The sequence below is a fragment of the Acartia tonsa genome, chromosome 3, assembly GCF_053477335.1.
Source record: "Acartia tonsa isolate MP-2025a chromosome 3, ASM5347733v1, whole genome shotgun sequence".
Classification (NCBI taxonomy): Eukaryota; Metazoa; Arthropoda; class Copepoda; order Calanoida; family Acartiidae; genus Acartia; species Acartia tonsa.
This window is the reverse complement of record NC_137262.1, coordinates 46,841,871-46,858,197: the sequence shown is the minus strand read 5'-3', so window position 1 is coordinate 46,858,197 and position 16,327 is coordinate 46,841,871. Positions and strand designations below refer to the sequence as shown.

Genomic DNA, 16,327 nt, shown 5'->3' with positions numbered 1-16,327 from the left:
CAACCAAAAAAAAAATTTATATCTTTTATTATCAGTGAGGGGGGAAATTGGGCCCTCATTTGTTTTATAAATACGATATCCCATTCATTGGCTTAAAAACTTTGGTTACTTTTATTGAATCTTAATTGGTGAGTACAAACTTTCAGTTTCCAAACATTTACAACAATAATTTTTATTTACAAAAGGGGTAATTTTGATTTTACTAATTGGGAGTGAACATCAATTTTTAGTCTTCGGCTTTATCCCGTAAGTTCACTGGTCTGCATTGTGAAATATATTTTAAATAGATTACTATTACTTCTTTCTTTTATAAAATTAAATAGCTAAGAAATAAATAATCAATGTATGCAACAAATTTTTATCTCTTACAAAATCGATTTCGTACTTTTGAACTCATAAAGGCATTTAATTGCCATAATAGCAATTTTTTATTATGATTATTTTTTCTTATCAAATCTAAAAGAAAGATTTTTTGTTTAAATATGACCTAAAATCTATAATTTCACTTCTCTATACTGCAAATCTTTTTATTCTTGTTTTTTGCAGTTTATTTCAACAAAAATTATGATAACATATATTGTTGTTTCATGACTTATTAAGCTGTAATATTTTGCAGTTATTGGGCTATAAACAAATGCACAAAAACATATTTAATCTTCTTTTATGAGTTTAATCATTTAGGATTTGGTAAATATATAAAAAAAATTCAATACATTCTATTGAAGAAAAATTTCCTCATAGATTTTTTCAAGAAGTATTTATAAGCTAATATTTTCCGAATGTTCCTAAATGTATAAATGTATTCCATTAAATCTGTCATAATCGGCTTGATTTGTCCAAATTTCAATGAACCTAGCATTAGATTAGATAAGGGATGCTTGTTTACTTGTTTACTTACTAACATATGTACTTGAAATTCAATGCCTTAGCGCAAAAAGAATTTCTATGTTTTTAATAAAAAAATGTAGGGGGGTGGGAGGGGGTTGAAGTACGAATAAAACAATTAATAAAACATAACCCACTCTACTTATCGTTAAGTCAACAAAAACTGCTATAGATTTTATTTTCTTCATTTGAAATAGATTAACGAATGAAAAACTTGAATTTCCCCCATTCTCTATGCAAAGATATGTAATTCTCTTTGAAATCTATTTTTAAACTTCTCATCTTCAGTTTAAATCATTTTTAACTTCCTAATAATATTTAAATTTTGAGGAAAATGATTTTCAGCGTGGCTTCTTACTAAGTCATGTACGAATTTCTGAATGATAGTCTGTATGTTTAGATAGACTAAATGTTGTGTAAAAGGTTTCGTGATTTTGTTGAGATTTTTTTAGTAATCATGTAAAAGTTATATATTTAGGTCTGTAGTTTTATTTGAACATTTAATCATTTCTTTTTTGTTGAAAATAATGTGCTTGGCTTAACAATGAAACCTTTTCCTTACAGGTAAATTAAATCTAAATATCTAAAAGTATAATAGATACTTTTACTTTTACAGTTTCAACATACTTTGCAATTTTGAAACTAATTTGAAAGAACAATTAAAACGCTAATTTTGAACTATTAGTTCAAAAGGAAATTATTTCACTATTAGCTGAATAGCCCAAAATCTGCCGAGAGTCTATACAATGATCATTTGCAATTATTTGTAAAATCTCAATGGACACACATACAAACATTGACACATGTGTTGCAGTCCCCCACAAACAACTATTTGAAGATTAAATTCATACTATTTTGTTGTACAAAATTCTAACTAAAAGAGTTTCTCATTTAGCCTTTAAAATAAAATCTTATTCGTTAAAAGTTATAGAAAAATGCTTTAGATTGTTGAAAAAGTAATCATATAAATATATGCATTGGGAAAGGAGCTAAAAGAAGTCATGATAAGCTATATGAGCCATTAATAGTATTTTAGGAATTTAAAGGGTATGTTTTAACATATTCAAAAGTTGAACACAGTAATAGTGTCTGACTGATTATGACGTAACAAAAAAAAATTAGCCAATGAGAGGCCGTTATTGACCAATGGTAAAATTTATAGTGGCCTCTCATTGGCTAATTTTTTTTGTTACGTCATAATCAGTCAGACACTATTACTGTGTTCTCAAAAGTTAAGCCTACCATTTGTAAAATAAACTACCTGACACTTTATCTATGATTATTCTCTTTTAAAAGCCTTGGATCCACTTTGCTCTGTAAGCCATAGAATATATTTGGAAAATCGTTTGAATTAATATCCGAGTTTTGTACTGTTATGCTTTGTGATAATATGATATAAAAATGCAGATGTAATCTACGTTTTTTGAAGACTTACTTACAAAATTCTTAATTGAGTAAAAAGAGATGAAACAAACTTCTTATATTATTAAACTTGGCATCAGTAACATTTGAATCTTATCACTTGTATAATAAGTTTTACCTTTTTAAATAAAATTCTTTCCATTTTTAGCTAGAAGCAAAAAAAATCAAACTTAGCCCACCAATTTTTCAATTAGTATACCTAGAAAAAATATTTATAACTCAATCATTATCTTGTGAATTGATTTTTACATAAATTCAAACATTCTGTTCAAAGTACTAACTTAATTCAATTGTACAAATTTTGAAATGAAATTTTGTGCTTGAGTTGGAAAGGTTGGCTAATTAGTGTAAAAACTCAAGAGGGCCCACTCAAATCCACTCTGGTTAGGGAAACAGGAATAGAAGACTGAATGGAGAAAATAGGGTTCCAAATGTTGACGTATAGAGTTCTATCTATCATATTTTTTAAAAAATAACAAGGACAAAAGTTTTCATAAGCTGACGTATTGTTTAAAAATAAAAAGAATGTTAAGGTATACTTAAGAATTGAGAGTTTAACGCGCAGTAAAGGAGGTATTGTCAAGTATGACTTAATATGCAGAGAGGAAGGGGGTATTATTATATAATTCATACTAGTCTCTAAAGTTTTATTAACACTTTCTCCCATACATTGATAGATAATACGTCGGATACTATTAATATATAATGATTAAGTTGTAAAAGTTAGCAGTTTAACAAAAAAATATTGACTTTAAATTGTAATAGATTTATCCTTTATTGTGTTGTCCCTGTATCTGTGGAATGAAACTGAAATGGAAATGGTTTGTGAATAAACCACATGAGGAATATATATCTCTTATATCTTAAACCTCTTCTACCACAACCATTTTACAAATCTGCACCAATTTCTGCCATAAAGGGTTAGGTAAATTGGCTGCTGGTTTCGAGAAAGTTTAAAGTGTTATGTGTGGCGTCATAAAAATACGTCTATAAAAGAGGGATGAGAGAAGAAGTGGGAAAGGACACCCCTAAAAAAGAGATGGATTTTTATGACGTCATACATGACACTTTGAGCTTTCTCCTGGTTTCAACAGCCAAACTAACAGCCGAAAGGTTCTAAATAACAAACTCACTTTAAAGACAAAAAGAGTAAAGAGGACGGGCAGTTAAAAATTTTAATTAGGTAAGAGATGATATTTTCTTACTAGTTTAAAGTCAACTATGAACTAATTATTAACCTATCCCAAGGATAGAAAATAACTCAGATCTTTTATTTTCAAAAGTTAAGAATATATCACTTTTCATTTTATTTTATCTTTAAAGTTAATCGTTACTCGTGAGTGAATAATATTGGTATCTGCATTTAGTTTTAAGGGCAGAATATTCACTTTTTGTGCGTAATTTGTCAACTCCTTGATTCCTGATGCACACTCTAGTGACACGTGTGCAGATGCATTGCACATCCACACATCAACATTGGTTGTCATATGCATTGGAGATTAATTAAATTCATAGATATTGGTTTGTTGCCATTTACTCATGTGCTTTAAGAACTATTTTTTTGATATTTTCAAGGAAAAATTTACGATAGGTTAGATAAAGAATAAGCTGAAAATAAGTAATTGGACTAAATGGTGCGTTCCCTCAAAGTACCTGTTAAACATTGAACCCCCTTTTATTATTGAAGCAAATTCAAATTTATTCTTCAATGCTTAACCCTTAGGGGTCTCACCATTACCCAATATAACCTAACCTAACTAGCCCTAAAGTAACAAACAAACACGAAACTACAAACCTCCTTCTACTTTTAATTTTTTCAAAGTAGAGGCGAGGGGGGGGGAGATGGGCTCATTGCTCAACAAACATGCCGAGCCGTCTAACTTTAGCCTGATAAGGGATAAGAAAGACAATTTTAAACATTATTCCAAACTTTGCTTTACTTCAACGTTCAATTAATTGTTGGTTATTGATTTTATAAATTACCCAATAGACCTACCTATTAGGTAGATCATTATAATTATGAATTAGGGAGATGCTACTGGTAAACCTAAATATTTTTGTGTGATTTTGGCTAAGTAATATTTAAAAAATGATTAACACTATGTTTTTTTTCCAGTGGGTACAAACGAACACACAGCGGACATACCTGCGTGGTAAATACACTGCCAGCAAGTTGTACCAGGTCAAGGACATCATACCTGGAGGTGGCCAGCTGGACCTGGCCGTAAGGACTGGAGATCTGATTGCAGTTATCCAGAACAAGGATCCGAGTGGGAATAGGGAGAGGTGGTATTGTGACAATGGACATAAACAGGTTAATCTTTTATTTTTAATACATTTACAAACATGATATAACAACTTTTTATTAAAACAGAATTGTCTTCCTGCAATTATAAATGCTGCAATATTTGTTAAATCATTATGATTACCTTTCGTAAAGTGGCTCACCTGTTATGCCTCTGTCTTCATTTTGCCATTGGTAGCAGAGTCAGGCAGATATGTCACGCCGCCAGCTCCGACTCTAAAGCGGTAAAGTACTTAAGCTTGGAGTGTTCCCGCAAAGCTGTGAATGTTTGTGTGATAGCAAGCATTTGATAATATGTTTGGGAATAGTCACAGACAGATAAATCACATGGCAAGGGATTTCACATTTCACAATCACAGTTTTATGGGAGCACTCCAGGCGACAAAATAATTGATTCAAATGATGACTTAGAAGCTGCTTTCATACATGAGGCCATTAATGTATGATTTCATTTTAATAATGTTTAGGTAAAAGTCTTTTTAAAATGAATGATAAAATATTGATTAAAACTGCTTTTTAAAATGATGATAAAAAGATAAAGTTTTGTATTAATAAACTCAAGCTAATTAAGGCTGGCATTTATATCTTGACAGTTGAGGCTGTGTTTATTGTTGATGATGATCTTATTCAGCTTGAAGATATGTCAAGTCATTGGGAAGATCTTCTCAATTATTGTTATCATTGGAATCATCATCATTGAAGTCTTCTATATTTATTATATCTTCAGTTTTCATTTATCATCATCATTCTTGGTTTCATCATCATCATCATCATCATCATCATTCTCCTAATCATCCTCTGGCATGTTGTCTGGGTCATCCTAAATGAATTGATATTAACTTTGATTAATGTCTATTATATTTACATCATGACGCTCCCCTTTTTCTTTTAATTTTGACGCCTACTTGATGGAGTGCCCCCCCTTTTTTTCACCAATTTTTTTAAATGTTTGAATGGTTGCCTGAGTGATTTAGGTTTTTCTTTCAGTTCCGATGTGATGGGTAAAACATGATCAAACTCATATACTGCCATTAAATCTGTGCTATCCTTTTTAAACTTAAGGTTTAGGTCTGCTGCTAAGAATGCTTCATTTAATTCATCATATAATTCTGTGCATTCTGGCTGGTTATCCCATTCTGGTTCAAGATTATCATAGCTGTTATTTATGTGTGTTCTATCATATTCTGATGAAATTGCAGCTTCAAACTCAGATTCTGAATTAACATATCTGAGAGTTTCAGGAGTTTTTTTTCTATGTTTTCTCAATGTTCTTTTGTTTGTTTTATATGAATTTTTGCGAAACCAAGTTTGGATTTTAACTGCAGCTATAGTTTGTTTTAAATCATCCAAGATTTGAGATTTTTTTGTGTTAACAATCCATTTTTCTTTAACTATATGCCTCCTTTTGCTTATTGTTCCTGTATTTGTTTCTGTATCTTCGGCTTCATGCCACTCTTCTTCACTGTCATTATTACCCAAGTTGTCATTATCATGTGTTTCATCATGATCATCATTATTTGGATGTTGATCCTCAATAGTAGGCTCATCTACATTGTTTTGAATGGTGTCATCACTGTCAGTAGCGCTATCATAGTCAGATGAGTCATCATGCCTTTTTATGGGATCAAAGCTTCTGTATCTTTTTAATGATGATTTTGGCATATTATTATTTGCCATTTGTTTGTAAACTTTAAACACATGTTGATTAGAGACTTCATATGACTTATTGCGTGTCATAATTTGTCTTGTGCCACCTATTTTCTTTACTGTAAGATTGTTTGGGTTTTCAGTACTTTTTGCAACAACCTCAAACATATCTCTAATGTTATGCTTTTTAGGGTTAGCATTCATCATAACATGGTCTCCTACATTAAGATTATCATTATTACCTTTTATTTTTTTGTTGTGTGTTTCATTGTTGGATTCTCTTGTTTTAAGTTGATCTTCTGCTAATTTAAGGTCATCTAAGGTAATATTAATTTGTCTTTTGTCATCTCTGCTGAATAGAATGTTTCTGGCTGAAAGTGTACCATTTCTTCTTAGTCTGTTATTCAAGTTCATCAATGCTTGTGACAATGTTGCTTGGTCAATTTGTTTTTCTCCAGGTGATAAAGCAGTGATTTCTCTTTCTAACTCTTGAATTCCTTTGTCTATTACAGCATTTGAATTTTTATTGAGACTGTTGCCTAATTCCAATTTTATTTCTAATTCACTCAACATTTTGGACTTGTTTGCTTTCAAAAATCCTGGAGCTTGATTAGATCTTATTATTATTTCACCAGTATGTCTGATAGGCGTTGTAAGTTTAATGATAGCTTTTTCTAGACTATCACTAGTTTCATTCTCAATAAAATCTGCAACTGTGTAGGAGCTGAATTGATCTCTTATTACCATTATTAGTTGTTTGGCCCTTTTGAAAATGTCACATCCAAAGTTTGTTCCAGGCATTTGAGCATTTGTAGTTGATTGAAATTTGTTTGCATTTGGAAGTTTCTTCATTGCACTACAAATTTGACATTTTTCATATCTTTCTTCTATAACATTGGCTACTCCAACTCCAAAAAAGTATTTATCACATATTTGTTTAATTTGGTGTTTTGATGGGTGGCTGTTTTGGTTGTGAAGTTGGTTTACAAGTGTTGGTAGGTAACTAGAGGGCACTACTATTCTTTCTTCTGGTAGAGAAAGGTATGGTTCTTAAAACAACTAATAATCCATCATTAGCGATTTTTGCATTAGATTGGATTTTTCTGGCATCAGAATTTACTTTACCTGTTTTTTTAGAGATCAGTTGACCTGTTGTGATGGCGTTTTTAGCAAGCGTTATAGCTTTATCCTGTGTTTGAACATTTTTCCATGCCATTCTATTAGCATATGGTATGTCTATGCTTAAAGTAGTTATTTTTGTATCTATTATTGTGTCTGCTTGTTGATTTACATAGTTACATAACTGGCATATTTCTGCATTACATACAGATGTGTTTCTAGATTGGAAGTCAGCAATCTGGTTTTGACCGGATTTGCCAGATATATGCTGTACTTCACAGGATACTTTACCCATATTATTAAGGAATGTCTGGATTCTGGGTGAAAGACTAAATTTACCTTTTTTTAGTAGATTTGTAGCATCACAAACAGGTTTGCTATCTGGGCATATAATGACAGGCTTTGTTGACTCTTTTATGATGTCGTAGAATGCTTCTATGGCCGTTCCGAACGCAACAGACTCTATTTCACAGGGGGTCCATTTGATGTGGTGAGGTTTAAGCTTAACAGAATAATGTCTTACAGTTCTTATCTTATTATTGCTGTCTCTTGCTTGTAGGACGAAACCAACACCAGGAGGGGTCCTCGCTCCATCTGTAATTATAATCAATTGGTCATTAGGATGGGGAAGGTATACCTCTTTAATATTTGCAATATTATCTTTAGCAGCTTGAAATGCTAAATTTAGATCTGTTGTCCAAGTGATGGTGTCTTTGGAATCTTTGTCACTTGTGATCTTATCAAATGGATCCATTACCTTGGCTAAGTTGGGTGTATGGTAGAGAAAGGTTTTGTACAAACCAATCCATGATCGTATATCTTTGACTGTGGCAAGATCTTCAGTTTTTACTTCCAGAAGTGCCTGTTTTCTATGGGGGGATGGAGCTAGCGTGCCTCCTTCTGACCATACCCAACTCATAATATCAACTGTTTTTGGCAAGATAATGGTTTTAGCAGGAGAAAGCTTCAGATTGTTGAAGTTGCAAATTTTGAGCATTTCTTCAAGATTAGCAATAGCTTCCTCTACTGTGTTACCTCCTGTGAACAGATCATCAGCTTGTTTGACTAGTTTACCTTTGGTCAGCATGTCATTGAAGATATTAGCTAACAGTTCGTCTAATTCTTCTGTCTGGTTTATCAGCCCTTGTATACCTCTTTTAAAAAATCTGAGTCCTCCAAATGGTGTTAAAATGCCACACCATTTTTGGCCATCTTTGTGTAAGTGATTTTGAAAAAATCCTTGGTAGAGGTCTGTTTTAATGACATACTTCCATTTTGCAAGTGTGTTGTACACATCTTGGGGTTTACTAATCTTGGCAGGCAAAGATTTCATGTACTTAGAGAGTTCACATGTATTCACAACCAATCTGACGTCAGAAGTAGTTAGCTCATGGTTAGGTTTGTCTTTGGCTTTTTGTTTTTTTCTTAGGAATGCTGGCATAACATGGTGGATTTCAATGTTGTCATGTTGAGGGATTCCTAGAACATTTTGGTCTGTAAGCTCATCACAAACTTTCTGTAGTAAGACATTCATTTGGTTGTTGTACTGTACACAATTTACCTTTTTTAGAACTGGGCCTTTCTTCATTTGCGAATTTTAATTTGCAGTAGTGTGGGCCAGATCTTTGGTTATATCCTTGCCTTAGGTCTTGATCAAATACAGATTTATTTTCCTCTAGTATTGTTTCAATTTTATGTATTTGATCATTTGTCAATCCTTGTTCATTTATTGTGACATTGCTGATGTTGTCTGTGCTAGTTTTGCTTGAATGCATGGACATTAAATTGTAGTTCCCATTTGTGTATAAAGTATCGACTTCTTTTAGTTCTTTAACATATAGTTTTGATTTTGATACTTTAACTGGTTCTTTGGTATAATTTGTTAAGATTACTTTTCCATTCGTGATTTTGCTTATTTGTGGCTGAATTTGGTTCTTGTTTCCATTTACAGGTTCTATGAACACCTTTTTGTCAGCTGTTGCTTTGATATCTATGTGAATTGATTGTTTTGGCAAAATCGTTGTGGTTTTAGGAACTGTTACAATAGTGTTTATAGGGTTTATTGGAAGCTCTGTGTTTCTGTTTGTTTCAGGTACAATATATTTATTCTTGACAGTAATGGTTTTGGCCGAGATGTCTTGTCTGACATTATTGTCTTTAAAGAAATTGTTACCTGCTATTGCTTCAGTGTGTAAATCTTCCATAACTATTGCCGAAAATTGTACTGTCCAAGCATTTCTGTTAAACACTTCATGGATTTCTCCTCTTGATTTTAATACTGTTTTGCCATCTGCTATTTTAGCCAATTGTCCATTTGGATGTATTTTCCACTTCATTTTTTTAGCATAATCCAACTTAACAGTACTTATCCAGCATCCTGAATCTAGATCTAAATGGATAGGTAAATCATTTTGAAAAACTGTAAGTATTTGGGATGGCACAGGTTTAATTACATGTATATTGTTATCAGAGGTCGGATGGAAATGTTTTTGTTCAGGGTTACTTATTTCGGGAGCATCATGATGTTTAATAACTATGTTACTGGTGTTATTATTATCAACATTTACCTGATCTCCGTATCTATGAAGGTTGGCCATTTTCTCCAGTTCGTCATCTTCTTCTTCTTCTCCAATCTGTACAGCAGCTGAAACAGAATATTTGGCTCTTATACCTTCTTTATCTCTGTCTGATAGGGATGGGCACTCTAAGTCTCCTATTTCATGGGACAAAATAACATTTCTCTGCTGGCGGTTAAGGTGACATAATCTACAGAACTTTTTTTGTTGCTGATTTGATCTTTGGCCAGAGTATCTAGAGTTGAATCTTCCTCTAGGTCTTCCTCGTCCTCTGTGTCCCATGAAGTTGACCTGGTAATCTGATCCATTAACTCTCATTGATGCATTTTGTGTTTCTTCTTCAATATCTTCCAGAATTTTAGTGACATTAGACAAGATATCAACTTTCAGGTCCATGAGGAATACCCCTTGTTCAAGTCTTGGTCCATAAATATCTTTTATTCTGCTTGGTAGTCTTTTATCAATGATAAGTAATGTTGTTAGCAGTATGTGATCTTCAAAAGTTGGCGATATTGTTTCTGCTTTAGCCATGATCAGATTACTTTTCCATTTTATTGTTGTGCCTGCTGGTTTAAGATTTTCGAGAATCTTGGCCCTGTAACTGTTATAAAATGATAATGGTGATTGTTCTGAAGGGTTATACTGGAGATCTGCAATTGTCAAGAACTCTATGCCTTTGTGTTGGTGGTGGTATATTACAGTTAGTTCTTCCCAGATCCATTTCAAGCTTGTAGCTTGTTTGATCACCATCATATAATGATCTCTGTTGCAGCAGCCGGCGATGATGGTGATGAAGTTATTGAGATCTCTCTGTCTTGTTTCAATGTCTCCTTTATCATCTTTGTTTAGAGCAACTATTCTATCTTCATCTGATTCAGCAGGTTGCCATGTTGGATAAAGGCCTTTTTCTTTGTAAAGCTTAAAATTATCATGCTGGTTGAGATAGTTCATCAATTCATTCCACCAAGCATATAAATCTGCTTCACTTATGTTGTCTTTTGGTAGTCTTTCAGGTTTACTGATTTTTATACCTCCAGGCATTTTGCTGATTATCACTTATTTTCTCGTGGCTGAATGTGAAGGCTACGGATGCGCAGGATTGTAGGACCGCCGCTGCCACCACGTAAAGTGGCTCACCTGTTATGCCTCTGTCTTCATTTTGCCATTGGTAGCAGAGTCAGGCAGATATGTCACGCCGCCAGCTCCGACTCTAAAGCGGTAAAGTACTTAAGCTTGGAGTGTTCCCGCAAAGCTGTGAATGTTTGTGTGATAGCAAGCATTTGATAATATGTTTGGGAATAGTCACAGACAGATAAATCACATGGCAAGGGATTTCACATTTCACAATCACAGTTTTATGGGAGCACTCCAGGCGACAAAATAATTGATTCAAATGATGACTTAGAAGCTGCTTTCATACATGAGGCCATTAATGTATGATTTCATTTTAATAATGTTTAGGTAAAAGTCTTTTTAAAATGAATGATAAAATATTGATTAAAACTGCTTTTTAAAATGATGATAAAAAGATAAAGTTTTGTATTAATAAACTCAAGCTAATTAAGGCTGGCATTTATATCGTGACAGTTGAGGCTGTGTTTATTGTTGATGATGATCTTATTCAGCTTGAAGATATGTCAAGTCATTGGGAAGATCTTCTCAATTATTGTTATCATTGGAATCATCATCATTGAAGTCTTCTATATTTATTATATCTTCAGTTTTCATTTATCATCATCATTCTTGGTTTCATCATCATCATCATCATCATCATCATCATTCTCCTAATCATCCTCTGGCATGTTGTCTGGGTCATCCTAAATGAATTGATATTAACTTTGATTAATGTCTATTATATTTACATCATGACGTTTCTTTTGAATTTTCAAAAGCAGCTGTTGTTTTTTTAAAGGCAAAAAGTTATAGGCATAATAGTTCGGCCATTGCATTGTATGATAATAAATGGCAAACTCTAGCGTTTTACCTTAAATTTTTCATAAAATAAAACAAATTTAATTTGATAAATCTTTGCAAAAGCATTTATCCTATTTTGAAATTTTTTTTCAGGGCTTCTTGAATGCGAGTTGTTTGAGCCCGCTGGGCCAGTCCCCTCCTGGTATTGAACCTGCTGCCGGCAACAGTAGCAGCAGCGCTGTGTCCAGTGTATCTGTACCTGTCCAACCAAACACAGTCCCCTTTGTTCAAGGCATACACTCTTATATTATTTTTTTCTAGAATTCATTTAAACTTACAGAAGTTAAACATTTGCACCACTGTGATCCATTATTGATAGATTGGCATAAATTAAAAACCGTTCCCTACCATATTTTCAATTAAAAAAAAGGTTTCTAGTCCCTTAGTGTGGCCTATCCCAGTCTTTTTTTTACCCACTTACTTAATTAATTAAAAAATTTTAGAATGGGAAAATTCGCAGGCATGCCTACTTAGAATTTGATATTATTTTATGTTTATTTTGATTTTCCCAAAGACTATGCAAAACTATATTTAAAACTCTAAACCTTTACTCATTTTTTATTGTAAAACTAGAATTTCATAATCCTAGAGTGTTTGTATCTAGTACCTGCTTCTCCTCACTCAGTGTACCAACACCAAGTGTTCTCCCCATCCTACCAACAACGCACAACAACCCTCATGTCTACCCCTTCCCCCCACCAACAACGCACAACAACCCTCATGTCTACCCCTTCCCCCCACCAACAGCGAACAACAACCCTCATCTCTACCCCAGTTCAGCCCTCAAGGTACAAATGCCAAGAATCTTTTGAATTCTCTAAAAGTGGCTACACCCCTAGATGATTCTAGGAGCCCTTGAGGGGGTGGGGGGAAGTAGACCCCCCTCTCTCACTTTCAATCGTAGTTTTATGGGGGGGGGGGATTTTTAGTAGGAGCGATTTCATCACACACATACAGACACACAGAGATCCTTTTACTTAATAATAAGGATATCTTCATTTCTTTCTCTCTTTCCTTTTCTTTTTCTATCTTTTTGTCTACTCTCTCAATATCTTTTATGCCCATTTTAACAAGATGGGAGGGTACATTAAACTTAAAGTTAATTTGACATCCAAAGTTTTCTGAATAGGTTTCCACATTCGTTGGCATTAAAACTTATGAAACTTTTTTATAAAATCTTGATTGGTTGGTAACCAACCTTAAATATCCAAAATTTTCAATCAATGATTTTAATCTCTGCTTTTTGCATAGCTTCACTATTGTTGTTTGCAGTAATCGTCGTAGATTTAAAATAACTTATATTTCTTTTACTTTAGTTTAAACGTAAATATTTAGCAAATGATTTTTAAAAAATTGTTAGCTAAAGATTATATTAATTCCGGTGATTTAATTAACTTTATTTTATACCCTAATTCCAGACTTTACCAGCCAACAGATAACTCGTGTAATACCCTACCACGTAACTATCACATTGGACAGCCTACCCTGACAGTTACTCATCCTGGCATGAGTCCTGTGCCAGCTACCTTGCCAAGAAATACGACCGCTAGGGGTCAGCTCCTTACTCCAGGTAAAAACAGAAAAATTAGTATTTCACAATTAGAGTTATGAAAAATTAAAACTTTAAGAATTCCTGGTCATTTATATATTTCATTTTTAGTTATTTAAACCTATTTTGAAGAAAGTTATTTAAAATTCTTTTGCTAAAAAGTCATATATTTAATAACTTTTCACTTTTTAAACTACTATAGTAATAGGAATGAAAGAGTATAGTTGAATTTCGGTCTTGGTTTAAATATAACTCATGAACAAACTATTTTCAGGCAAAGAGCCAGTGCTTAGCCTGCGTACAGGCAGTAACAGTAATGTTATCAGTTATATGGAAAATAACAATAATAATAATAATGGAAAAGAGGTTAGTAGTTTTTTATTTTAAAATTTTTACTGGTTTTTAATAGCGAAGAACTCTTATACTCAGTTTATCAGGGACTCTGTCTGTCCGAAACGCTATTGGGAAAATGTGCATCAAACATGATACTACTTACGTGGCCCATAGGCCTCTTTTTGTTCGTGATACAAAAGATATTTTGGGTATAGTCCCTTTCGTGACAACGCTCCTTAAGGGGCGATTCTTCGTTTTTTTTTCACAGCAGCTTTTCTCCTATTTCTAGCCCCTGCGGGGCCAATTGCCTAACCCTGTGGGGCAATCACTCAACCCAATATAACCTAACCTAACCTAAAATAACCTATCAAAAGCCATTTTAAAAATACGACGAATCGGCCCTTAAGGGGCGTTGCCACAAAAGGGACTATTTCCGATACTTTTATTTATCAATCAATAATCATATATAAAGGTTTTGTGGTTTTCTATGCTATGAGTCATATGAAATCATGTGCTTAATTTCGTAAAAATGCTTCATAGATTATTATTTTAAGGAAACGCCATCCAAATTAGTGGCAGTTGTGCCACCCTACGATGAAGTGGCGGACGACGGACAGACCTGCCGTCCAACGAGACCAGCCCCGCCTCCGCCTCACGCAGGCGGCGTGTTTTCGGCGATGGGAAAATCTGCGAACAAACGGCGGGAGCCAGAGCAGCAAAGTCAACACAGTTATGAAGAAATCTCAGCCCTGGAAATTCAATCTCAAATTAATGTTAGTTGATTTTTATGTTTCTAAATTTTATACCTTACAAAATAAGACTTTTTGGTGCAAACTTATTCATCATATATGCAGTTTTCTGAGCAGAACTGAATACATACACACTGCTTTATTTCTGTATTATAGTTTACTGTTTTAAATTAAAAATATTTTGCTGAGTTAATGTGTTGTTTCTAAAGATTTATTAAAAAATACTTGTATACTTTTAGGATCTAAGTCCAATCTATGAAGAAATCCCCGGTGGCTCTAGATCTAGTATGTCTAGTGGCAGTGGCTCTGCTAAACTAGCAAATAGTCCCAGGTATACTCTTTGTATTATTATTGTTGTTGTGTGGCTCTAGATCTAGTATGTCAAGTGTCAGTAACTCTGCTAGACTTTCTAAAGTTCCAGGTATACTTATTGTATTATTATTATTGTTGTTGTGTGGCTCTAAGATCTAGTATGTCAAGTGGCAATGGCTCTGAATTAGCCAATAGTCCCAGGCATACTCTTTGTATTATTATTGTTGTTATGTGGCTCTAGATATAGTATGTCTAATGGCAGTGGCTCTTCTAAATTAGCTAATAGCCCCAGGTATACTCGTTGTATTATTTCTAAATCTAGTATGTATAGTGGCAGTGGCTCTGCTGAACAAGCAAATAGTCGCAGGTATACTCTTTGTATTATTATTATTATTGTGTGGCTCTAAATCTAGTATGTATAGTAGCAGTGGCTCTGATAAACAAGCAAATAGTCGCAGGTATACTCTTTGTATTATTATTATTATTGTGTGGCTCTAGATCTAGTATATCTAGTGGCAGTGGCTCTGCTAAACTAGCAAATAGCCCAAGGTATACTCTTTGTATTATTATTATTGTTGTTTGACTCTAGATCTAGTATGTCTAGTGGCATTGGCTCTGCTAAACTAGCAAATAGCCCCAGATATACTCTTTGTATTATTATTGTTGTCCTGTGACTCTAGATCTAGTAAGTCTAGTGGCAGTGGCTCTGCTAGACTTTCTAAAGTTCCAGGTATACTCATTGTATTATTACTATTGTTGTGTGGCTCTAGATCTAGTATGTCAAGTGTCAGTAACTCTGCTAGACTTTCTAAAGTTCCAGGTATACTTATTGTATTACTATTATTGTTGTGTGGCTCTAGATCTAGTATATCAAGTGTCTCTGCTAAACTAGTAAGTAACCCCAGGTATACTCATTGTAATATTTTTATTTTTGTTGGGTTCTAGCTCTTGTATACCAAGTGGTAGTACCTCTGCTAGACTTTCTTGGTAAAATAGTTATAAACCTTCTCAGGACCCATGAGAAGGTAAATTGTGAAGGAGAACCATATCTGTTTAGCAGTTAGCGAGATCCTTCGGAGACAGACGGACAAAGATCTTGTTACTTTTACACATATAAGGATTACTGGAATCATTAAAAAATATGTAAGCAGGCCTTTTTTGGGAATAGTCCCTTGCGTAACATCGCCCCATAAGGATACCCGCCTTTTTCTTCACATAAGCATTGCTCTCTTATTTAAAAACATTGATTTTAACTTTGTATTTTTTTCAGGGGAAAATTTTATTATGCTGTCTACAGCTTCTATCCCGAATCTCATGAAGTTACAATGCTCAGAATTGAAAAAGGACAAGTTCTAAGAGTTCTACAGGTGAAGTAAATTGAATATTGGATTCGCTGTTACCTTATATTTATTTATTTGTCTTTGCGTCCTTGATCCAATTTAAGAGTTGTATAAAG

General features: G+C 33.6%; 1 protein-coding gene across 3 annotated transcripts in view; it reads left to right on the top strand.

The window, feature by feature from the left end:
- LOC145314369 (uncharacterized) overlaps positions 1 to 16,327 on the top strand; it is an 89,867-nt gene that overhangs the window by 70,838 nt on the left and 2,702 nt on the right. For all 3 annotated transcript variants that reach the window (XR_013877740.1, XM_080154252.1, XM_080154250.1), the window contains 8 exons: positions 4,424 to 4,621; positions 12,022 to 12,160; positions 12,533 to 12,716; positions 13,347 to 13,498; positions 13,752 to 13,843; positions 14,365 to 14,583; positions 14,799 to 14,890; positions 16,142 to 16,238. Coding sequence is in view for 2 of the 3 variants with exons in the window: in XM_080154252.1 (XP_080010378.1) it covers positions 4,424 to 4,621; positions 12,022 to 12,160; positions 12,533 to 12,716; positions 13,347 to 13,498; positions 13,752 to 13,843; positions 14,365 to 14,583; positions 14,799 to 14,890; positions 16,142 to 16,238 (1,173 nt within the window). In the remaining variant the exon portion in view is untranslated. The remainder of the gene's footprint in view (positions 1 to 4,423; positions 4,622 to 12,021; positions 12,161 to 12,532; positions 12,717 to 13,346; positions 13,499 to 13,751; positions 13,844 to 14,364; positions 14,584 to 14,798; positions 14,891 to 16,141; positions 16,239 to 16,327) is intronic.